At 43.2% G+C, this 26,683-nt stretch overlaps 1 protein-coding gene across 1 annotated transcript in view; it reads right to left on the bottom strand.

The window, feature by feature from the left end:
- Nucleotides 1-26,683, bottom strand: part of LOC122553148 (adenylate cyclase type 8-like) — a 243,660-nt gene that overhangs the window by 176,991 nt on the left and 39,986 nt on the right. The window contains exons 3-5 of the mRNA XM_087990986.1: nt 18,859-18,983; nt 9,892-10,003; nt 3,160-3,287 (exon numbers count right to left, since the gene is read on the bottom strand). Coding sequence (XP_087847112.1) covers nt 3,160-3,287; nt 9,892-10,003; nt 18,859-18,983 — 365 coding nt within the window. The remainder of the gene's footprint in view (nt 1-3,159; nt 3,288-9,891; nt 10,004-18,858; nt 18,984-26,683) is intronic.

The raw sequence follows: 26,683 nt of genomic DNA, 5'->3' as shown, positions 1-26,683 counted from the left end.
ACTCCTCATATAATAAGCCCTTCATCCTCGGATCATTCCTGTAAACTTCCTCTGGACTCTCTCCAAGGCCAGCACATCCTTCTTTAGATACTGAGCCCAAAACTGCTCACAATATTGCAAATTTGGTCTGACCAGAGCCTTATACAATCTCTTGAAATTAACGTTAACATTGAATTTGCCTTCCTAACAGCAAATGAACATGTATGTTAACATTAAGACAATTCTAAACTAGGACCTCGCAATCCCAGTGCTTCAGATTTCCAAAGTCTTTCCCTCCTTAAAAAAGAGTCTAATCCTCTATTGTTCCTAACAAGGGGCATAACCTCACACTTTCCCACATTGTATTCATCTGCCACTTCTTTGCCCACTTTCTCAGCCTGTCCAAGTCCTTCTGCAGCACCCACCCCCAACCTCCCCAACCTGCCCCTCCATCTTTCTTTGGGTCATCTGCAAACTTAGTAACAATGCCCTCAGTTCCTTCGTCCAGGTCGTTAATGTATAATGTGAATAGTTGTGGTCACAACACTGACCCCTGTGGAATTATACTCGTTGCCAGCTGCCATTGTGAAAAAGACCCCTTTATCCTCACTCTCTGCCTTCTGTCGGTCAGTCAGCTAATCCTCTATCCATGCCAGGACATAACCCCTAACACATGGGCTCTTATTTAGCAGCCTCCTTTGCAGCACCTTGTCAGAGGCCTTCTGAAAAGCCAAATAGATCATGTTCACTAGCTCTCCTCTGTCTTAACGTGTTCATTACCTCCTCAAAGAATTCAGACTGATTTGTCAGGCTTGACTTCTCCTTGACAAAGCCCCATGCACTTTTAAGTACTCTGTAATCTCATCCTTCATAACAGATTGTGAAATCTTCCCAATGACTGAGGTCAGGCTAACTGGCTTAAAACTTCCTGTCTTCTGCCTTCCTCTGTTCGTAAACACTGTTACATTAGCCATTTTCTAGTCCCCTGGGACCCTCCCTGGCTCCAGTGATTCCTGAAAGATTACCACCAGTGCCTCCGCAATCTCCTTAGCTATCTTAGCTATCCAGAACTTTGAGGTGTAGTCCATCAGACCTTCCAACTTCCCAGCACTTTCTCATTGGTGTTGGCCACTACACTTACCTCTATCTCCTCATTCTCTTGAGTTCTAGAATGTTGCTAGCATCTTCTACCATGAAAACAGATGCAAAATACCTATTCAGTCCCTCTGCCATTTCTTTGTTTCCATCACAACTTCTCCAGCCTCATTTTCCAGTGGTCAAATGTCTATTCTTGCCTCCTTCCTGCCTTTTTTATATCTGAAAAATGTTCTTACAATCTTTTTGTATATCACTAGCTAGCTTACCCTCATATTTCATCTTGTCCTCTCTTATTGCTTTTTTAGTTATCCTCTGCTGGTTTTTAAAGATTTCCCAATCCTCTGGCTTCCCACTAATCTTCACCACATTCTATGTATTTTCTTTTGCTCTTATGCTATCTCTGACTTCCCTTGTCAGTCATGGTTGCCTTATCCTTCCTAATGATATTTCTTCTTCCTTGGGAGGAATTTCTGCTGTGCGTCCCAAATTTCCCCCAAGAACTCCTTCCATTGCTGCTCCACCATCTTCCTTGCTAGGCTCTCTCTTCCAATCAACTTTGGACAGCTCCTCTTTCCTGTCGCTATGGTCACCTTTACTTTATTGTAATACCATTAAGATCTGATTCCAGCTTCTCTCTTTCAAACTGCAGGTGAACTTGATCATATTATGGTCACTGCCTTCACCTTAAGCTCCCTAATGAAGTCTGTTTTATTACACATCACCAAATCCAGAATTATCTGTTCCCTAGTGGGCTCTACCGCAAGCTGTGTAGACATTCCACAAATTCCTTTCCTTGGGATCTGCTACCACCCTGATTTTTCCAGTCCACCTGCTTATTGAAGTTTGCCTTGATTTTCTTTCACTGATTTTCTATTGGGTGGTCTCTCCTCCATTGCTTTAACCCTGCAATATTGCATCAGAAATCTCTGGATTTAATTTCTTGTGTCTTCTGTTAGTTGCCAGAGAATGGTTTTTGGTTTTTTTGGGAATGTTGGCCTATTATTCTAGGCTTGGAAATGTTGCATAAAGGCATCTATATTTTCTGAAGAAAGCTGGTGTCACATGAAATTAAATCCTTCAGCTACAACCTTCATTTTGTTTCCAGCACTCCAACCTGATTAAAGACTTATTCTTATGCATCCATTCAGTACTGAAATTGGTTAACCCCATGGTATCTGATGGGATTAATGGAGCAAATCATGGAGTAGGTGGAAATCTCTTCATCTGACTCAGAACATCATGGGTTCAAAACCCACTGGGAAGACCTGTGACCATAATCCTGGCTAACAATCCAGTGCAGCATAGCAACACTATTGCAATGTTGGTGCTAGATTTTGTGTCCAGAAATTGGGTGGTCACTCATCATTATGAAAGTATAATAGCCATGATGTGGAGGTGCCAGTGTTCAACGGGGTTGGACAAGGTCAAAAATACTACGACACCAGGTTATAGTCCAAAGGGTTTATTTGGAAACACTAGCTTTCGGGTCACTGCTACTAGCACCTGTTGAAGGAACAGCACTCCGAAAGCTAGTGTTTTCAAATAAACCCATCAAAGTATGATAGGACATGACAATATTATTGGAGCATTACCTCACCATAGCCTAAAATGACAGAAGATAAACAAGTTTGGAAGTTAGCAGCCAGCCTAGGCTGCCATTTTGAAAGGACAAATTAAGTTACTGAGATTGTTAGTGATCCAATCATCTGCATTTTGTTTGTTACCAGCCTCATTTCGTAGATATCGTTTTTATTTATCCTTGGGATGTGAGTGTCACTGCCTGATCCAACATTCATTGCTCAGTCCTCATTGCTCTTGAGAAGGGAGTGGTGAACTGCCTTCTTGAACCACTACAGTCCATATGATGTGGGTATACATCCCATTGGGTGCATATTCCCCAGTTTATAGCTTCCACATTGTAACAGAACTGGGACTTTAATCTTAAAAGTCACAAGCTAAAGAAATGATTGATGAAGTTTTATGATGGTAACTGGTGAATGTCTGGGGACTGTACTGAGTCAGATATATGAACAAATATCTGAACAAAGTGGCCATGTAATGGGTATTAATTGGCTTTCTTACCGAATTGCTCGGATCATCCCTAGACCTAGTTCCACACAGCAATGGGCATGATCATCACGTGGGTCAGGCAGTCCTGAAACAGCGTAGTAGCAGTCACCCAGAATCTTGATCCGTAAACAGTTGTGTTCCTATTGAGTGGAAGGTCAAATGTTTAAACTAATTTCTCTTTTGATGAATTCTTATGAAGAACTTAAATGTCTTGTACCTGACTGATTCCAATAGCTGGAATGTCATTTGACACCAGAAACATGAGTGTTTCAGGCCCTGAATAACTCCAGAGATTAACTGACCATTCAACTGACTGACAAGATGAAGAGAGCATCAGTGCCTCTATCTGCCCCAGATGTCCTCTCCAATCTCCTCCAGCATTTGTATGTCCACTGTTATAAATATGCTTTATCACTGAGGGTCATAACTTCATTTGCCTCGGCCCCAAACTCAGGATTTCCTCGCTATATTTTTCTGACTCTCTATCTTATATTCTTTTTTTAAGTGCCCCTTTATAATTTGCCTTTTAAACCAAGGTCTTAGTCATCTATCTCCTCATGTGGCTTCACCTCCCACTTTGTTTTGTAAAGCTCCTATGAAGCTGCTTGGGATGCTTTTCTAAAATTCTGAATTGTTGCTCTTTTTTTAAACATCTTAGGAGTTCCAGGATTTTTGTTTTATGCTCATACAATTGTTGGAGGCACGATGACTCAGTGGTTAAGCCTGCTGCCTCACAGCACCAGGGACCCCAGTTCAATTCCAGCTTCGGGCAACTGTCTGTGTGGAGTTAGCACATTCTGTGTGGGCTTTCTCCCACAGTACAAAGATGTGCAGGTTAGGTGAATTGGCCATGCTAAATTGTCCATAGTATTCAGGGTTGTGTCGGTTCGGTGCATTAGTCAAGGGTAAATATACGGTAGGGGGTGGGTTACTCTTTGGAGGATCAGTGTAGACTTGTTTGGCTGAAGTGCCTGTTTCCACACTGTAGGGAGTCTAAAAAAAAGTGAATAGACCCCATTTGTGGCTTCAGAACATAAACCTAACTCATATCTGTCCAGGACATTTGGTTCACCATACTATGGAAAAAGTTAAAAATCACACCACATCAGGTTATAGTCCAACAGGTTTACATGGTGCTCTGGTGTTGTGTGATTTTTAACTTTGTCCACCCCAGTCCAACACCGGCTCCTCTATATCATGATATGGAGAGTCCAACCTGCAGGTGGCGAGTGTGATGCAATGCACAAGTGCGGGATTGGAGGAAGGTTGCTTAGAAGGTGCATCTTGTTTCTTATCTAAAGCAGCCTAATTACTTATATCATTCTTATTGCAGATAAACTGCACCCCTCCACCCACTTCCCCAGCTTCATTCTTGCCCTCTCATACACCTGATACTCCCTGTAGCCATTCACTTATCATCCTCATGTCTCGTGCACAGGAGCCTTGCAAATAGCAATTAGTGCAGATGAAGAAAAGTTAAAGCTCGTCCAATAAAATCAATAAAACTTTATTTGGATGTCAATCAAATACTAGGAAAAAAAGAGGCCCATTGTGAGTAAAATTTAATTGGTTAAGTGTCCTTTCAGTTATGAAATAGCCACAAAAATAAATATTGTATCGGGAAGATGGAGGGAAATTATTTTATCAGCAAACAAAACAAAGTGCAGTGCTTTGTCACCGGATTTCCTCCTCCATGGTGACACAGAAGTCTGACCCATATCTCAACTGGTTCAAGGACGGATGAAGCAAAGAGATTTCGGATGGTTTAGTCTATTATCCTTATTGCACTTAACACTTCCAGGAGCCTCCCCACGGCAGGAGGGAAGCTCTCAATTGTGAAGCACACAGAAGGCTCAGAATTATTTTTAATTTTTGAATTTTTCAGAGAGGCAATGGAATAGTGATATTATCACTTGAATGGTAATCCAGAGACCATGGTAATGTTCTGGGGAACCCAATTCTAATCCCACTATATCAGATGGTGGAATCTGAATTTTTAAAAAAATGAAAATCTAGAATATAACTGTCATAAAAATCCATTTAATTCATTTATGCTCTTTTGGGGAGGAAATCTGCCATCCTGGGCCGGCTGACACGTGACTTCAGATCACCAGGTATGTGATTGTCTCTGAGCTGCTGCCTGAACTAGCCTAACAAGCCACTTACTCAAATCAAAAACTCTTAAAAAAATCTCAAAGGAATGACACTGGACAGACCACATGGCATCGAACTAAATGCCAGAAACAATTACATCCCATCACAAACACTAAAAACAATCACAAACTCAGTCCTGTCAACCTGGCAAAGCCATTCTTACTAACAGCTGGGGGTTACAAATTGGGAGAGCAGTCTCAGACTGGTCAAGTAACAGTCTAAGATAGTTATACTTACGGAATTGTACCTTACAGACAATATTCCAGATACTACCATCACTATTCCCAGATTAGAGCCGTCCCCCCAGATCCAGCACAGGTGACAGCACAATCGAGCAAGAGTTGTCCTGTGGGTCCTCAACATTGACCATGAATTCTCATGGCATCAGGTCAATCATGGGCAAAGACATCTCGTGCTGATTATGATTAACCATTTAACCATAGAAGCATAGAAACCATGAGCAGGATTTGGCTGGTGCCCCTTTCTGCCTGTTCTGCCTTTCAATATGGATTATGGACGATCCCGTATCTAAATTCCAGACCCAAAGTCCCAGGAATCCTGCCTCTAACACCATTTCTCCGATTGGGTATTCATCTGTATATCTTTTATTTCCTATAATACTAAAATCACAACATTTCAAGGGCAGTTTGAGAGTGAGAAATTTGGATCAGGAATTGTGATTAACTTAAATAAAGGGAATTACAATGAAATGAGAAAAGAATTAGCTCATGTGATCTGGGCAGATTGATTAGCAGGAACAACAGGAAGCAAGCAGTGGCAGACATTTAAGAAGGTAAAAACAATGACTGCAGATTCTGGATTGGTGGTGCTGGAAGAGCACAGCAATTCAGGCAGCATCCGAGGAGCAGTGAAATCGATGTTTCGGGCAAAAGCCCTTCATCAGGAATACAGGCAGAGAGCCTGAAGGGTGGAGAGATAAGTGAGAGGAGGGTGGGAGTGGAGAGAAAGTAGCATAGAGTACAATAGGTGAGTGGGGGAGGGGATGAAGGTGATAGGTCGGGGGGGGAGGGTGGAGTGGATAGGTGGAAAAGGAGATAGGCAGGTAGGACAAGTCAGGGCAAGTCATGGGGACAGTGCTGAGCTGGAAGTTTGGAACTAGGGTGATGTGGGGGAAGGGGAAATGAGGAAACTGTTGAAGTCCACATTGATGCCCTGGGGTTGAAGTGTTCCGAGGCGGAAGATGAGGCGTTCTTCCTCCAGGCGTCTGGTGGTGAGGGAGCAGCGGTGAAGAAGGCCCAGGACCTCCATGTCCTCGGCAGAGTGGGAGGGGGAGTTGAAATGTTGGGCCATAGGGCGGTGTGGTTGATTGGTGCAGGTGTCCCGGAGATGTTCCCTAAAGTGCTCTGCTAGGAGGCGCCCAGTCTCCCCAATGTAGAGGAGACCGCATCGGGAGCAATAGATACAATAAATGATATTGGTGGATGTGCAGGTAAAACTTTGATGGATGTGGAAGGCTCCTTTAGGGCCTTGGATGGAGGTGAGGGAGGAGGTGTGGGCACAGGTTTTGCAATTCCTGTGGTGGTAGGGGAAAATGCCAGGATGGGATGGTGGGTTGTAGGGTGGCGTGGACCTGACCAGGTAGTCACGGAGGGAACGGACTTTGCGGAAGGCGGAAAGGGGTGGGGAGGGAAATATATCCCTGGTGGTGGGGTCTTTTTGGAGGTGGCGGATATGTTGGTGGATGATTTGGTTTATGTGAAGTTTGGTGGGGTGGAAGGTGAGCACAAGGGACGTTTGTCCTTGTTACGGTTGGAGGGGTGGGCTCTGAGGGCGGAGATGTGGGATGTGGACGAGATGTGTTGGAGGGCATCTTTAACCACGTGGGAAGGGAAATTGTGATCTCTAAAGAAGGAGGCCATCTGGTCTGTTCTGTGGTGGAACTGGTCCTCCTGGGAGCAGATACGGCGGAGGCGGAGGAATTGGGAATACGGGATGGCATTTTTGCAGGAGATAGGGTGGGAAGAGGTGTAATCCAGGTAGCTGTGGGAGTCGGTGGGTTTGTAGAAAATGTCAGTGTCAGGTCGGTCGTCATTAATGGAGATGGAGAGGTCCAGGAAGGGGAGGGAGGTGTCAGAGATGGTCCAGGTAAATTTAAGGTCAGGGTGGAATGTGTTGGTGAAGTTGATGAAATGCTCAACCTTCTCGCGGGAGCACGAGGTGGCACCAATGCAATCATCAATGTAACGGAGGAAGAGGTGGGGAGTGGTGCCGGTGTAATTACGGAAGATCAACTGTTCTAGGTAGCCAACAAAGAGACAGGCATAAAGGTGCCCATGGCTATCCCTTTGGTCTGGAGGAAGTGTGAGGATTCTGGAGGAAGTGTGAAATTGTTAAGGGTGAGGACCAGTTCGGCCAAACAAATGAGAGTGTCAGTGGAAGGGTACTGTTGGGGGCGTCAGGTGAGGAAGAAACGGAAGGCTTGTAGGCCCTGCTCATGGCGGATGGAAGTGTAGAGGGATTGGATATCCATGGTGAAGATGAGGTGTTGGGGGCCGGGGAAACGGAAGTCTTGGAGGAGGTGGGGGACATGGGTGGTGTCTCGAACGTTTGTGGGGAGTTCCTGGACTAGGGGGGATAGGACAGTGTCGAGGTAGGTAGAGATGAGTTCAGTGGGGCAGGAGCATGCTGAGATAATGGGTCGGCCAGGGTGGTCAGGCTTGTGGATCTTGGGAAGGAGGTAGAACCGGGCAGTGCGGGGTTCCCGGACTATGAGATTGGAAGCTGTGGGTGGGAGATCTCCTGAGCTGATGAGGTTCTGTATGGTCTGGGAGATGATGGTTTGGTAATGGGGGGTGGGGTCATGGTCGAGGGGGCAGTAGGAAGAGGTGTCCTCAAGTTGGCGTTTGGCTTCAGCGGTGTAGAGGTCAGTGCACCAGACTACCACTGCGCCCCCTTTATCCGCTGGCTTGATGGTGAGGTTGGGATTGGAGCAGAGGGATTGGAGGGCTGTGCGTTGTGAGGGTGAGAGGTTGGAGTGGGGGAGGGAGGTAGACAGATTGAGGCGGTTAATGTCCCGGCGGCAGTTGGAAATGAAGAGGTCGAGGGCGGGTAATAGTCCAGCGTGGGGTGTCCAGGTGGATGCAGTGTGTTGGAGGTGGGCGAAGGGGTCCTCGGAAGGTGGGCGGGAGTCCTGACTGTGAAAGTAAGCTCGGAGGCGGAGGCGATGGAAGAAGTGTTGGACATCACAGCGTGTATTAAATTCATTGATGCGTGGACGGAGGGGGATGAAGGTGAGTCCTTTGCTGGGAGCTGGGATCTGGTGTGCGTGTGGAGCTGGGACTGGGGGCGGAACCTGTAACTGGAGAAGTTAATTTATGATCTCAGCAAAAATACACCCCGGTGAGGAGGAAAGATTCTAAGAGAGAGGTAAACTGAACATGGGCTAACTAAGGAAATTAAGGATAGTATTAAGTTGAAAAAAACATTGTGTAAGGAGACAGAAGTCAGCGATGGTCCCAAAGATTGAGATAACTTCAAAATCCAGTAAAGGATGCCAAAACAAATAATGAGAGAAAAAAAACTACCAGGCAAACCTGTGAACAATACAAAAACTGACAATCAGAGTTCTTGAAAAGTATCAAAAGGAAGCAAGAGATCAAAGTGAACATAGACCTCTTAGAAAATTAGGTTACAGTCCGCCTGTATCCCAACCTTGGGTCAGACTGGTTCTATTTCCAAAGTAGGAATTCGGAAAGTAGGAATATATGGATTATTAAAAATGTTGACAGCCTACAGATTGCATGCTCTTTGAACAAAATAGAATATATCTGCAAATATAATTCTGCAATGCAGATTTTTTTTTTGTAAAACCTTAAGTTATCTTGGGAATATGACTTGAAAGAAGTTCTGGGATTTACATATTAATGCATGGAAACCTGCAACCCATTCTAAAAGATGAAAGCAATCTAGGTTTTTTCAACTTATCGCAACAGTGTAAGACACTGTGATCTTTTGCTATAAATTCTGTGCCCTATGATCCTCCTCCACCTGATGAAGGAGCAATGCTCTGAAAGCTTGTACCTCCAAATAAACCTGTTGGACTATAACTTGGTGTTGTGTGATTTTTAACCACAAGGAATGGGTGTAACTTTCCTGCTTTCCCAGGAGCCACTATTCTCTGCGACACACTCCCACTGGCACAGGCAACAATCCTCCCAGCTGGTCATGTATCTTATTATTATTTTGTGGAATATGGGTGTTTCTGGCTATGACTGGCCAGCATTTGTTGTCCATCTCTAACTGCCCCTGAACTGAGTAGTTTACTCAGCTACTTCAGAGGCAGTTCAAAGACAACCATATTGCTGGGGGACTTGAGTCACCTATTGGTCAGACAAGGCAAAATAGCAGATTTCCTTCATTAATAGTGAACCAGATGAGTTATAACAATAATCAAAGATAGTTCTAAGATCAGCATTATAGAAACTAGCTCTGAATTCCAGACCTTTTTATTAACCAAATTTAAATCTCATCGTCTACCATTCTGGGATTGTTCCCAAAGCATTACCTTGGGTCTCTGGATGAAATCAGTGACGACACAAGTGCAAATGTGCAGAATGGAATTCAACTAACCTCAGCCAGATCGTCACACTGTGCAAAGAGTTCATTTAGCAGGAGGACTAACTGCTGTGGTGAAAGGCCCATGGACAGGTTGGTAAAACCTTTGATATCTGCGAAAATAATACTGGAAAACGAACAGATCATTAGTTACAGTACACACAGGTACACACACACACACACACACGTATACACACACACATACACACACACACACACACACACACACACGTATACACACACACATACACACACACACACACACAGGTACACACACACACATACACACATACACACACACAGGTACACACACACACACATACACACAAACACAGAGGTACACACATACACACACACATACACACACATACACACACGCACACACACACATACACACACACACACACACACACACACATACACACCCACACACACATACACACCCACACACACACACACATACACACAGACATACACACAGACATACACACACACACACAGGTACACACACACACAGGTACACACAGGTACACCCACATACACGCACACACACGTACACCCACACACACGCGTGCACGCACACACAGGTACACACATAGACACACACACACACATACGCACGTACACCCACACACAGACACACACACACACACATGTACACCCACACACACGCGCGCACTCGCACACAGGTACACACATACACACACACGCACACAGGTACACATGTACACACAAACACACAAGTACACAAACAAGTACACACACACGTACATACACACACGTACATACACATACACACACACATACACACATGTACACATACATACCAGTACACACACACACTGGTATGCACACACATGTACACACATGTGCTCACACACATACCCACATACATACGTACACACACACGTGCACACACACGCAAGTCCTCAGATATTTACACACTAGTCCTTGATTCTGTGTGATCCAAATGGCACCAGTCAGTCAATAAATGACCCCATGACTGTTACCTCAAATTCACTAGGTTTTTCATTTTGTTCAGAGGAATAGAAAGGCAACTTATTAATTAAATGGAAATAAACTTCAGATTGGTGCAGAAGGATCTGGGTATCCTCGTGATGAATTGTAGGCAAATGGGTATGCAGGTACAGCAGGTAATGAGGAGTACAAACTAAATGTTGATATGTATTTATTTATTAGGACTTGGGAGTTGGGAGGTCATGTTGCGGCTGTACAGGCCACTGTTGAGATATTGCGTGCAGTTCTGGTCTCCTTCCTCTCAGAAAGATGTGAAACTTGAAAGAGTTCAGAAAAGATTTACAAGAATGTTGCCAGGGTTGGAGGATTTGAGCTATAGAGAGAGGCTGAACAGGTTGGGGCTGTTTTCCCTGGAGCTTTGGGAGCTGAGGGGTGACCTTATAGAGATTTATAAAATCAAGAGGGGCATGGATAGGGTAAATAGACAAAGTTTTTTTCCCTGGGGTGGGGGAAGCCAGAACTAGAGGGCATAAGTTTAGGGTGAGAGGGGAAAGATATAAAAGAGACCTAAGGGACAACTTTTTCACGCAGAGGGTGGTACGTGTATGGAATGAGCTGCCAGAGGAAGTGGTGGAGGCTGGTACAATTGCAACATTTAAAAGGCATTTGGATGGGTAAATGAATAGGAAGAGTTTAGAGGAATATGGGCCGGGTGCTAGATTGGGTTGGGATATCTGGTCGGCATGGACGGGTTGGACCAAAGCGTCTGTTTCTGTGCTGTGCATCTCTATGACTCTGTGACTATACTATTCTCTAAATAGAGCATAAAAGTAGGGAAGTGTTTCTGCAACTGTAAAATGCATTAGTGAGACTGCATCTGGAGTACTGCGCACATTTAATTGAGGAGAATGTAGTTGTAATGGAGGGAGTTCAGAGGAAGTTCACTGGACTGATCCCAGAAATGACAGATTTTTTTGAAGAGAGATATAGCAATTTAGGTTTATGCCCTCTGGAGTTTAGAAGAATGACAGCAGATCTAATGAAGTATACAAGAGTATACGTAGAAAGAATGTTACCTCATGTAGGGCAATCTAGAACAAGAGGTTATATTTTAGGATGAGTTTAGTTTGATTTGGTTGTTAAGCAATTTAAAACAGTGATGAGGAGAAATGATTTTTCTCAAAGGGAGAGGTGCTATCATAGCCTGCAGTGGATACTGGAACATTAGGTAAATTTAAGGAAGAGATAGAGAGATTTTGAATTATTAACGAGTGGAAGGTTATGGAGAATGCGTAGGCAAGTTGATTTGAGGCTGAGATGAGATGAACTATGATTGTACTGAATAGTGGCGCAGACTTGAGGGGCTGAATGGCCTACTCCAGCTCCTAGTTCTTGAGCTCTATGTTCTTATGTAAGAAAAGAAAAACAACATTATTGTGGGATAAGATCATCTGCCCTCTGCCTACCCTCAGCACGGCTACACAGAACACAGAAACCAAGCCTGTCCAAACCATACAAGAAACACCCAGAATGTCTCAGCACTGACCAAACAGGCTGATAAGGGAAACCAGACATGACCATAGTCACTCGCAGACCAGGGAATACACGTCCCAAGACAAACTGGCAATAAGCTTCCTGGACCCAATAAACACAGCTCTCCCAAAGCCTTAAGGGCAGTCTCGTACTCCAGTGATACCAAAGCCACACAAAGCTCAGATCAGACGGAGAGACACCAAAATACCTCACTCATCTTACTGCCAAGAAAAGGGAGGGACCTTCTCACTTCCCCTCGAAGGGAGCTGGAATTTCCTGATCCCATTAAGAACTGTTTGTTGCTGCCGGATGTCTCATTGTATCTACATTTAGGATATTCTTCTGATAACTGCATTGTGATTATCACCATGGTAACTGGGTTACTTGACCATAGTATTTTCACTATTTTTAATTAGCATCATTGTACTGTATTCCTATAAAATCTGGTTTCTCAGCTCAGGGAGGAGAATCCTTGACCTACCCGTACACACTGTCAGTTCTGTGTCAGCCTAATCAATTTCTCTTCCAGCGATATCGTTTACAATAAACAGCTTGTCAATTTTACCCAATCTGGCTTGTGTGATCTCTGTTCAATTAGGCTCAATTCTCCAACATTTGTGGACACCTCTCCAGATGTTATCCCAGAGGTGATCCAGATAGTATCCTATATCACCATTACCACTCATTTTATCTTTTACTCTAGGCATCCTCACCATTCTGTTCCATTCGATCCTTCCCCTTTTGTCAACAATATTAAAATCACCATTTTCCAGCTCCCTTCAGTTCTAAGAAGTGTCATACCAGTCACAAAACATCTACTTTAATTAGGTGCTGGTGTTGGACTGGGATGGACAAGATCTGAAGTCACACGACACCAGGTTCTAGCCCAACAGATTTATTTGAAACTACAAGCTTTCAGAGCGCTGCTCCTTCATCAGATGAAGTAAAGAAAAGCATTCAGACACAGGATATATAGGCAGAGAGATTTAAAAAATCATACAATGGTGTGAGTGGAGTGTTGAATAGTAAGTCTCTGCAGGTGACCAAAATGTTAGAGTGTGAGTAAAGTGTCACTAGTTGAATAGGAATTGAAGAGATTACCTATAATCCAATTAATTGAGGCAGACAGATAATTAGAAAACATTTTTAAAACTGTGATGCTGGAGACAAACTAAGTGACAGGAATAACATGATAGGTATAAAGTCACATTCTGAGGGTCTATTAAAGAAACAAATTCAAACTAATTAGGGTAGAGAGGCCACAACAAGTTATCAAGGTGATGGTGTTAAAACAGGACAGTAATGACAGTACAGAACCGTGTGGTGGGGTTTCATGTAGCGTGATATAAACTCAAGATCAATGTTGAAGCTTTCTGCAGGGGGATGGGTAGAGTCAGGGTTTAGAACAGAGTGGTGCTGGAAAAGCACAGCAGGTCAGGCAGCATCCGAGGAGCAGGAAAATCAAAAGCCCTTCATCAGGAATAGAGGCAGGCAGCCTCCAAGGTGGAGAGATAAATGAGAGGGGGATGGGGTGGGGAGAAAGTAGCATAAGAGTACAATAGATGAATGGAGGTGGGGATGGAGGTGATAGGTCAGAGAGGGGGGTTGGGGGAAGGTAGCAAAGAGTACAATGGGTGTTTGGGGGTGGGGATGGAGGTGATAGGTCAGAGGGGAGGGTGGAGAGGATCGGTGGGAAGGGAGATAGGAAGGTAGGACAGGTCATGAGGACAGTGCTGAGCTGGAAGGTTGGAACTGGGGAAAGGTGGGGGGAGGAGAAATGAGGAAACTGGTGAAATGGGTAGAGTCATACAGTCATAGAGCTCTCCAGCATAGAAAATGTCCCTTCAGCCCATTGAGTCTGTGCCTATCCAGGACAACCATCTAAATATTCTAATTGACTTTACTTTTGTTTCTCCACAAATGCTACCAGACCATTTTTATTTCAGACCTACAACGTCATGTATTTTGTTTCCATTTGAGTAGCTTTAATAACTCTTTTACCCATTTAAATACTTGTAGAAACATGGACTATTCACCATCTTTAAAGCTAGCTTTGTCTCACACTCAATTTTCACCCCTTTTTGTCTTATTTTGTTAGTTCTAAAAATGTTTCCTGTTATAATCTTCACCAATTTTATAATGAGAAAACCTTATTCATCGTATCATAATGACTCACCCTGCACTCCCTCAAAGGATTTCACCAGCTTTTCCTTCCCCTTATGTGTTTAATTCTGAGCCTGAAGTTTTTCTGCACTTGCCCTTCAGTGTGGGTATCATTTTTCTCATCCTCCCAATATACATTACCTTGTATTTCTAGGTGTGTTCCCTGGGATGAAATCTTATTTTTGCTTGCTTAGAGACGTCATGATTTCAAATGTTACTAACAGCACCACCAAGTGGCAATGTTTCAGAATGTCGAGTGTAGCAAACTACACCAGAAAAGTAGATTCTATGTACAAGTTAGATAGTTTACTATTTGAGTATGGAATTACCTATTATTGAGTCACATAAAATGGCATTTGTGTGCTTTTGATTCCATGTATTAAGGAGACTTTCAAACCACAGTTAGTGTTGGTTTTAAAAATAACATCATGTATTTAAGACCTTCATTGCTACCCCACCTTATTCCTGTCTGCCCCACACAAAGTACAACGAACAGGCCCTGCAGCCTATTAAGCCTGCATTGAGACATGATGTCTTTCCAAACTAAAATCTTTATGCCCCTACACAGTCTGTATCATCCTATTCCCTGTCTTTCAAGTATCTGTCAACATGTCTCTTAAACATTGATATTGTATCCACCTCCACCTTCTCCTCTTGCATACCAGCTACTTCCCACCCTCTGTAAAAAAGCCTTGCCTCTCTCAGCTCATTTAAACATTCCCCTTTTTACTTAAACTTATGACCCCTTGTAATTGACAGTTCAACCCTGGGGAAAAAAACTCCAACAATCCATTCTATCTGTGTCTCTCATAATTTTGTAAAATTCTATCAGGTTGCCCCCAGCCTCCATTGTTCAAGTGAAAACATACCAAGATTTTTGTTCTATATAATAATCTCTCCTCATATCTAATACCCTCCAAAGCAGACAACATCCTGGTAATCTGATTCTGTACCCTCTCCAAAGCCTCCACATAAGACCATAATACATAGGAGTGGAAGCAAGACCATTCGGCCCATCGAGTCCACTCCACCATTTAATCATAACTGATGGGTGTTTCAATTCCATTTATCCGCACTCTCCCCATAGCCCTTAATTCCTTGCGAGATCAAGAATTTATCAATCTCGACCTTGAAGACACCCAACGTCTCGGCCTCCATGTACACCGTGACAATGAATTTCATAGGCCCACCACTCTCTGGCTGAAGAAATGTCTCCTCATTTCCATTCTGAATTGACCCCCTCTAATTCTAAGGTGATGCCCACAGGTCCTAATCTTCCCACCTAACGGAAACAACTTCCCAGTATCCACCCTTTCTAAGCCATGCATTATCTTGTAAGTTTCTATTTGATCTCCCCTCAACCTTCTAAACTCTAATGAATACAATCCCAGGATCCTCAGCCGACCATCATATGTTAGGCTTTCTGGTGATGTGGGACAAGAACTGTGCACAATATTCCAAATGTGGCCTAACTAAAGTTCTATATAGCTGCACCATGACTTGCTTGTTTTTACACTCTATGCCCTGAATGATGAATGTAATCATGTCATACGCCTTCTTCACCACCTTGTCCACTTGTCGCCACTTCAGAGAATTGTGGATCTTTACAATTAGATCTCTCTGCATGTTGATGCTATTGAAGTTTCTGCCATTTACTATACACTTCCCTCCTGCATTAGATCTCCCAAAATACATCACCTTGCATTTGACTGGATTAAACTCCATCTGCCATTTCTCTACCCAAGTCTCCAGCCAATCTATATGCTTTGGTAATCCTTTTCACTACCGACAGGTCCACCCAAACTTTGTGTAATCCATAAATGTATTAATCAGAACACCTACATTCATCTCCAAATGGTATATATATACTACAGACAACAAGGGTCCCATCACCTATCCCTGTGGGACACAACTGGTCATGGATCTCCAGTCAGAAAAATGCCATCCACCGCTACTCTTTTTCTTCTCTGACCAAGCCAGTTCTGTATCCATCTTACCAGCTCACAAGGCGATCCCAGGTGACTTCACATTTTGTATCAACGTACCATGGGGATATCTTGTCAAAATCCATGTAAACATAACTCCTTGCCCTGCCCTCATCAACCATCTTTGTCACTTCCTCAAAAAACCCAAGCAGGTTTGTGAGACACCACTTCCCCTACACAAAGCCATGCTGCTTGTTGCTAGTAAGTCCATATTTTTCCAAATTTGAATAAAACCTGTCCCTAAGAATCTTCTCCAATAATTTATCTACCATTGACAAAAGGCTCACCAACCTGTAATTTCCCAAACTATCACTAATTGCTTTTCTAAGGGAACAAGGTTGATTATTTTCCAGGCCTCTAAGAGCTCTCTTCTGACTAAAGATGATTCAAAGATTTCACAGAAAGTCCCAGCAGATTTCTTTACTCACCTCCCTCAGTATTCTGGGATAGATCCCATCAGCTCCTAGGAATTTGTCTACCTTAATTCTTTTCAAAACAACCAACACCTTTTTTTACATATCAACATGCCATAGAATATCAACATACCCCTCTTGAGACTCATCATTCACCCATGTCTTTCAACGTTGTGAATACCAATGCAATGTATTCACTAAGGACCTCACCCACATCCTCTTGCTCCAAGCATAAGTTACCTGTTTTGTTAGTAACTGGACCTATCTTTTCCCCTAGTTACTTCTTATACCTGTATAAGAAGCCCTAGGATTTTCCTTAATCCTATTTACCAATGTTATTTCCTGGCCCCTTTCAGCCCTCCTAAATCATGTTTGAGTTCTTTCCTGCTTTCCTTATACTCCTTGAGGGCTCTGTCTGTCTTCACTTTCCTAAACCTTACTTATGCCTCTGTTTCTTTCTGACTAACCTCAAAATTTCTCTTGTTATCAAAGGTTCCCAAATGTTGCCATCTTTATCCTCCATTTCATAGGAACATGCAGGTCCTGAACTTTAATTAATTGGTCTTTAAAAGATTCCCACATACGAGATGTGAATTTACCCTCAAACAGCCACCCCTATCGACATTTCTCAGTTTCTGCCTAAAATTGTCATAGTTAAACTTCTCCCAATATAATACGTTCACCCAAGGATTATTCATGTCCTTGTTCATAAATAACTTAAAATTTATGGGTTTATGGTCACTGTTCCCAAAATGCTCCCCCACTAAAACTTCAATCACCTGGCTGGGTTCATTGCCTATTTGAACTGTTTACATATTTCTTCAAGAAACCCTGCTGGACGCACCTAACAAATCTCCCCCCATCCAAACCCCTGGCTCCAAGGGTGTCCCAGTTAATATATGGGATGTTAAATTCACTCACCACAACCATTATCAATTTCCATCTGCACTTCTCCCCACACATTCTTCTGACAGCTGTCTGCTTCATCTGTGCTATCAGCACACATCTATTCCCAACCATGCTACAAAAGCTAATTTCTACCCCCATCCTAATGCCCTTCCCTCCAAATCCTACTAATACCCTTCAACACCCCAACATCATATGATGCTCACCTGTACTGTCTCTCCTGCCATTACCATTCTGGCACCCTCTGTGCTATGAAGCCCATCTTCCCCACACCCTCTCCTAACCTCAACACAAACTCTAATCTACATCTTTATGCTCCCTGCCCACATCCTTCATCCTAGCAATGCCTGTCTGCCCTCTCTATCTATCATCTACCACCACCTGTCTATTCACACCCCCCCCACCCCCCCACCCCCATTACATATTACTGCCACCATCTGTCCTACCAACATGAACACACCTTCCCATTTCACTGTCTTCCTACTAATGGATGTTTGGCCCCATGTATCATTCGGATCCACACTGGAGTAATGCATCAAACACACTTTAGGAAAGATGGAAGGGTCCATGAGAATCCACAGAGAAGATATATCGGAATGGCTCCTGAGATGGGAGATTTCAGCTATTTGGATAGGTTGGAAAAAATAGGCTTGTTCCCCTTTGATAAGCAAGGGGTGAAAGGTCATTGTGGGTATGGGAGAATGTAGAATAATCAGATTCGCCATAATCCTGTTGAATGGTCAAGCTCAAGGGGTTGACAGGCCTACTCCTGCTCCTAATCTGTATGCTCATGGGTGGAGCAAAGGAGATTGAGAGGAGATTTAATATAACTGCGCAAGATTATAACAGGTTCAGATCAGGTAAACAAAGTGAAGCTATTCCCATTCTCTGATGGTACAATTGATGGGACTCCTTCTGTACCTGAATGACTCCTCCCAATGTACATGGTCCAACATTTCATTCAGTGTCCAGCTTGATTTCAGTGCTCACCTATAGGTACTCACCTTACATTCTGATATTGATGAACATAGATTTTGTGGAATGCCCCTTGCTTTTCTTCTGCGTCAGACATATCATTAATGATCTCCAACATCATGAAACGTGGTAACACCGAGAGAACCAGCCTCTCCTGTTCAAAAATGAAACAAGTGCAAATTATCTTTAGGTGAGAATCAGATAGAGATATGGGAACTCACTTTTCCTTTCTTCCAGACACAAAGCAGGATGGCTGAAGTCTCACACAAACTGACACACCTCCAAGATTTGAGCAGACAATGACCAGGAGCTGAACAGCAGAAGATGATGTTTACAACAATTGAAAAAGCAGTCAAGGCTGACAACAAAAGATTTAAAAGAGAGACACCATCCTTTGTTGAGCACATTTAAAAACAAAATAGTTGCCAGGGTGCCAGGAGAGTATGTGTGCTTCCCCAACTTGTTCCATAACATTTTCTCAATCTTCTTTGTCCCTGCCCTCCTCCATCACTCTCAATAGTGCTCCACCTCTTCGTGGGTCTTATCCTGCACTCTCTGTTAGTTCACAATTGCACCCCACAATTCTCTTCTCATCACCCACCCTTCACCTTGACAGCACATTTTGCAGGTCAAGCAGTAAACATTAATGATGTTTTTTTGAAGAGAGGGACTGTCTGTGGTTGAGTGATAAGTTGAGGAGAAAGTGAGGTCTGCAGATGCTGGAGATCAGAGCTGGAAATGTGTTGCTGGAAAAGCGCAGCAGGTCAGGCAGCATCCAGGGAACAGGAGAATCGACGTTTCGGGCATAAGCCCTTCTTCAGGAATCCTGAAGAAGTGCTTATGCCCGAAACGTCGATTCTCCTGTTCCCTGGATGCTGCCTGACCTGCTGTGCTTTTCCAGCAACACATTTCCAGCAGTTGAGTGATAAGTGACAGCTACTAACCTAATCATGTGACTGGGCACCGCAGTCCAGGCCTCTTAGTTGCAGAGTCTGCACTCCGTGCATGGGATACATTCCATTTCCAGAAACCAGTCAAAAGGACCTCCTGATCCTTGACTGGTTTGAAATCAAATAATATTAAATGCGAATAAAATTACACTTTTATAGAAAGCAGTGTGCACCATTAGAACTAGCACTCATATTGCATTTTAGGGTGATAAAAAATTCCAAACATTTCAAAAGAGTTTTGAATTCAAGCCACCCTAGGTCTTTCCTCTCTTTCCTGAAAACCTTGTCTCCAAACATATTTAATACCCAGTCCTACACTTTCTTGAGCCAGGATGTATGCTATTGGGGATCAAAAGCTTATCAAAAATGTAGATGTAAAGAGGATCTTGAAGGAGGACAGAGAGAGTTAGAAGAGAGATACAGTAGGTCAGGAGAACGAGGAAACTCCAGAGCTTGGAGGTCAAGCAGCCTGATTAGCATGAGCACTGATGGTAGAGCCTTGGCGGTGAGCATGTGTAAGTACCTGGAGAGAGGGGAGCAGTGTTCTGAGCGAACTTTGGGCTATTGCAGATCACAGAGCTGGGGTGGGGCAACAGTGATGGATGAATTAAAACAAGATATTTTAGAGGGAGGCAATAATCTTTGTAGTGGAAAGAATATGGAATTAGAAGCTCAAACAAGGTCATATAGGATTCAAAATAATGCATAAAAGTTAATGCATGCAAATGAGTATCGAATTAGAAGTATACAGTAAATGAATGTTTGCTTGAAGAAATGGTGCAGGAGGAAGGCCATCAGATTCTTAGGAGCTTGATATCAGTTCTGAGAGAGAAGGGACCTATGCAGATCTGATTCTTGGTGGGGAAATTTGCTAGTGCTGTTTGAGAGTGTTCAATCAAACTTGAAAGAGATATGATAACCAGAAGAAAATACAAAAGTGAGATATCAAGGGGCAAAGAATTTTTGGAAATTCAGCACGAGATGGTAAGTAATAAAATTAGGATTATATTGAATGTATATAAATGTATGGATTGTGGTAAATTAAGATTGCTGAGTTAGAGACATAGGCTGTCACATGATAGTATGGTGTTCTGATGGTAACAGTGATCTAGCTCAAAGAAGGGCAAGTCATTCACAGGATATGGCCATCACTGGTTAGGCCAGCACTTATTCATACAATCCCTACAGTCCCATCAAGTCCACACTGACCCTCTGAACAGTATTCCAACCCCACCCTGTGCCTGTATTTCCCATTGCTAATCCACCTAGCCTGCACATCCCTGGGCACTATGGATAATTTAGATTGGCCAATCCACCTAACCTACATATCTTTGGACTGTGGGAGGAAACCGGAGCACCTGGAGGAAACCCACGCAGACTAGGGGGGAATGTACAAACTGCAAAAGGCATTCTTCTGAAGGTGGAATCGAACCTGAGCTCTGGTGCCTTGAGGTAGCAGTGCTAACCACTGAGCCACTGTGCTGCCCTTACCAAGATGTCCTTCAGAAAGTGGTGAACTATCTTTTTACATCACTGTAATTCATGTGGTGTAGATGGACCCTAATGCCATTCAAGAGGAAATTCCAGGATTTTATGCAATGACACCAGAGGAATGACAATATATTTCCAAGTCAGGATGGTGAGTGGCTTGGAGTGGAGCTTGCAAGTGATGGTGTTCCCATGTATCTGATGCCCTTGCCCTTCTCGATGGAAGTGGTCATGGGTTTGGAAGGTGTTGCTACCGATGGAACCTTAGTGAATTTCTGTAGATGGTACACACTGCTGCTACTGAGCATCAGTGGTGAAGGGAGTGGATGATTGTGGATATGGTGCCAATCAAGTGGGGCTGCTTTAATCTGGATAATGTCAAGCTTCTTGAGTGTTGTTGGAGTTGCACCCATCCAGACAAGTGGGGAGTATTCCATTCCACTCCTGACTTGTGCCTTGTAGATGGTGGGCAGGCTTCGAGGTGTCAAGAGGTGAGTTACTAATGGCAGTATTCCTAGTCTCTGACCTACTCTTGTAGCCGCTGTATTTTTATGGCTAGTCTAATTTAATTTCAGTTTCTGGTCAATGTTAAATCCCATGTTGTGGATAGACGGAGATTCAGTGATAGTAACACCATCGAATGTCAAGGATTGGAGAGAAAAGGAAAGAAAGTGGGAAAGTTGGTCGTATTGATTATTGAGAAGGACATGTAATCAAAATGGAGATGACACTGAGAATCTAATAGCTGAGTTTAGAAAATCATCTTGCTAGCATGCTAACAAATCCAAGCTGAGCCAGCTGCAGGTGTTCCAATGAAGCTGAATGTAAACTGGAGAAATACCGCCTCTGGATGTAGGTTTGCTCGCTGAGTTGGAAGGTTCATTTTCAGACGTTTCATCACCATACTAGGAAACATCTTCAGTGAGCCTCCGGACAAAGCACTGCTGATTATTCCTGCTTTCTATTTATATGTTCTATTTATCACTAGTATCCTTACATACAGATAAGGAAGGACACACTTCGACTGGGACAACACATCCATCCTAGGGAAACCCAAACAGAGACACACACAAGAATTCCGAGAAGCATGGCATTTCAACTGGAACTCTATCAACAAACACATTGACTTGGACCCCATTGACAACCCTCTAAGAAAAAGACCAGGAAATGACATCACCAACCCAAAGAAATCCAAACATATAAATAGAAAGCAGGAAACACCAGCAGTGCTTCGTCTAGAGGCTCACTGAAGATGTTACCTAGTTGGTGATGAAACGTCTGAAAATGAACCTTCCAGCTCAGTGGACAAACCTACATCCAGAACTTCAACCTAAGCTACAAATCTTCTCAAAATCCTTTAAATACCACCTTGTCTTCTGCTTAAGCATTTTGCAGATTCTAGGACTCAATATTAAACAATTTCAGAGCATGACCTCTGCCCAACAATTGATTACAGCCCACCTCCCTCACCCCTTCCTCCCCAACCCCCCCCACTTTGGTCAGATCGAATTTGTCGACTTGGCTTTCAGTACAGCTAATCCATTTTATCCTTTTTACGTCGATCATTTACACTATTTTGAATCTCTATTCCTCCTTTACACCATTAGCACTGACTTTCATTTTTACTCTGAGGACCCACCCCATTCTGTTCGATTTGTTTCCACCCCCTGCCCCTGTCAACAGCATCAAAATCACCATTTTCCAGCTTTCTTCAGTCCTGAAGTGTCATGTCAACTCAAAATATTTACTTACAAGTCATATAGTCATAGAAAATGTTCCTATGGCCCATTGAATTTGTACCAATCAAGAACAACCATCCAAACATTCTATCTGACTTTAACTTTGTTTCTCTCTGGATGCTGCCAGACCTGCTGAGTTTCTCCAACATTCTCTGTTTTTACCTCTAAGATTAATCCCCATGCCACACAGTGAGGCCAGAAATAGGAAGACAGTACAGCTAAATACATAGCTAAAGAGGGATTCAGGTATCTGTGGCTCAGTGGTTAACACTGCTGCCTCACAGCACCATGGACCCGGGTTTGATTCCAGCCTCGGGCAACTGTCTGTGTGGAGTTTGCACATTCTCCCTGTGTCTGCGTGGGTTTCCTCCCACAGTCCAAAGATGTGCAGGTTAGGTGAATTGGCTATGCTAAATTGCCCGTAGAGTTAGTGCGTTAGTTAGGGGGAATGGGTCTGGGTGGGTTACTCTTCAGAGGCTTGGTGTGGACTAGTTGGGCCGAAGGGCCTGTTTCCACACTGTAGGGAATCGAATCATCAGGATCTGTTCCAGGTCGGGTGGGACCCACACAAGAAGGACAGATTGCATTTAAACTGGAAGGGCACCAATATCCTTGCATGAAAATTCACTCATGCCACTTGAGACGGATGAAACTAATATGGCAGGGGCATGGGAACCAGAGCAGCAGGTCAGCACGTGAGGAGTAGGTAGAGAGGTTAATAGGATGAAAAAGCAGAGCCCGTTTAATGAACAAGGCAAGGTTATAAATAATGTTTTGAATAAGACAAGAGAGAGAAATAACAAAAAGATGCTGAAGGATAGGATAGAGCGTACAGGTAAAATAAGAGGTCTTTATACAAATGCACAGAGTGTAAGGAACAAATTACACGAACTGCAGACACAAATTCAAATTGAAACTATGCTACTGTATCCTGGCAGAAACAGGGCTACAGGCTGGTCAGGACTGGGAACTAAACATGTCAGGTGATAAGGATCAAAGGAGGGATAGAGAAACCAGCAGATGGGGTGGAGTGGTATTGCTGATTAGAAACAAGACTATTTCTATGGTGAGGGAGGATGTAATGAGGGGAGTAGGCCAAGTGAGGACCTTATATGTGGAACTGGGGAACCATAAAGGAACTAAAACCACAATACATGTCATAGATAAACCACCTGATTGCAGCTCAGAAGTGCTTCATTAAATTTATAAAAGCTGAAATTAGGCAACAATGTAGCAAAAGCAAAATAGGTGAATTTTAATCTTAACATTGACTGGAATAGACTAACAAGTGCCTGCCAGCAGGTTGTGAATTTCTGGAGTATGTCCGAGATAGTTTCCTCCAGTAATAGGATGTGACAAGGGGACAAGGAATATTGGACCTAGTAATGAGCAATGAGCCTGATGTAATTAGTGACCTAGTTGTTCATAAGCATTTGTCAAATAGTGATCATAACATGATCAAATTTATAAGAGATAAGCAAAGATTGGATATTAGAATTTTAAGTTTAAGTCAGGTAGACTTTAATGGAATGAGGCAGAGATTATCCATAGTAAATGGGGAATCTCTGCTATAAGGTAAAGCAATCGAGGAACAATGGAAGGTGATCAAAGGAACATTGAATGCTATTTAGAAGCAAATCATATCCATGTGAAGGAAAAGCTCCACCTAATCAAAAAAATAGCAATGGACATCTAAGTGGTACAGGACAGCATAAACTTAAATAACAGGGGTATATAAAATGCAAAGAACAGTACACACAATGGGACAATATGGCTATATAAAAGAAATGTGGCTGGCTAAGAGTACGATTGGTCCACTGAGGGCTGAGACTGGGGATACTATCAATGACCACGGGGAAATGACAAATACGCTGAACGATTACTTTGCTGCAGCATTCACAGAAGTAAAGGAGGACAGTTTTCCCAAAGTCCCAAAGAAATTAACAGAGGATCATGGATAGAGTCTGAATAAAATTAGCTAAAGTAAATCATTAGTAATGGGGAAATTAATGGAACTAAAGAGTGAAAAATCCCTAGAATTGACTGTTTCCATCCACTGGTGTTAAAGGAGGTGGGAGAGGACACTGTTGATGCCCTTAGCATAATCTTTCATAGCTCCCTACATTTGGGAGTTGTACCTCTGGACTGGAAATTTCCTCATGACACTTTGCTCTTTAAGGAGGGTGACAGAGGGAAACCAAGGAATTATATGCCAATTAGCTTAACATCTGTGATGGAGAAATTATTGTGGTCTACAATCAAGGATAGGGTAACTGATCACCTCAAAAAATTCCGTTAATGAAGGGAGGGTCAGCATGGATTCATGAAGGGTAAGTCATGCTTGACAGGGACGGCACGGTGGCACAGTGGTTAGCACTGCTGCCTCACAGTGCCAGAGACACGGGTTCAATTCCTGCCTCAGGCGACTGACTGTGTGGAGTTTGCACGTTCTCCCCGTGTCTGCGTGGGTTTCCTCCGGTTACTCCGGTTTCCTCCCACAGTCCAAAGATGTGCAGGTCAGGTGAATTGGCCATGCTAAATTGCCCGTAGTGTTAGGTAAGGGGTAACTGTAGGGGTATGGGTGGTTTGCGCTTCGGCGGGTCGGTGTGGACTTGTTGGGCCGAAGGGCCTGTTTCCACACTGTAATCTAATCTAATCTAATCTAATCTAATCTAAAACTCATCGAGGTTTTTGAAGAATTGACAAAGGTGGTGGACAGAAGTAAGTCGATGGATGTTGTTTATATGAACTTGCAGCAACATTTTGATAAATTCCCACCCAAGAGAATGTTAGCTAAGGTGGAAGCCCATAGAAATGAGGGCAAATTACTGATATGGGTAGGAAACAGAGAATTTGATTAATGGGTAAGTACTAAATTGACAGGATATGAAAGTAGGGATCTGTTTTGGGGCCTTAATTGCTCACAATACCCATTAACAAAACAAAATTGGCCAGCATTGCGGACAGTGTTGGTGACAGCATAAAATTACAGCAGGATATCGATAGATTAAATGAATAGGCAAAGCTGTGGCAGATGGATTTTCTTATAAATAAGTGCAAGGCTATCCATTTCAGACCAAAAAATTGATAGAAATGGGTAGTATTTATATGGCATAAAGTTAAATACAGCGGATTTCCAACAAGATTAGGGGGTCTCTTTAAAATGCCAAGGACAGATGCAGAAATTAGAAGGCTAATGGAATGCTGGTCTTCATATCTAAAGAGCTGGAGTACAGGGATGTAGACAAAATGCTGCAGTTACACAAAACCGAAGTTAGGCTCCACTAAGAGTACTATGAACAGATCTAGGCACCATATCTGAGGAGGGAGTTCAACACAGGTTTACAAGGGTTATACCTGGACTTCAGGGGTTATATTATGTGGAGAGATTGAACAAATTAGGCCTTTCTTCTCTGAAGATGGAAAAGGTTAAGGAATGATCTAATCAAGGTGTTCGGGATATTAATGGGGAAACTCAGGGTAGATAAAGATAAACTATTTCCCCAGGTTGAAGATTTTAGAACTGTGGACATAGTCTAAGGTTTAGAGCCAGGCCATTCAGGAGAGATATTCGGATGCACTTCTAAATGCAAATAGTCATGGACATTTGGCACTTTCTTCCTCAAAGAGTGGTCAATGTTAATGCAATTGTCAAACTTAAATTTGAGATAGACAAC

The sequence above is a fragment of the Chiloscyllium plagiosum genome, unplaced genomic scaffold, assembly GCF_037043375.1.
Source record: "Chiloscyllium plagiosum isolate Xiang-an unplaced genomic scaffold, Cpla_swu_hap1 HiC_scaffold_10, whole genome shotgun sequence".
NCBI classification, from domain to species: domain Eukaryota; kingdom Metazoa; phylum Chordata; class Chondrichthyes; order Orectolobiformes; family Hemiscylliidae; genus Chiloscyllium; species Chiloscyllium plagiosum.
The sequence above is the reverse complement of the archived record's forward strand: the minus strand, read 5'-3'. Positions and strand labels throughout refer to the sequence as shown.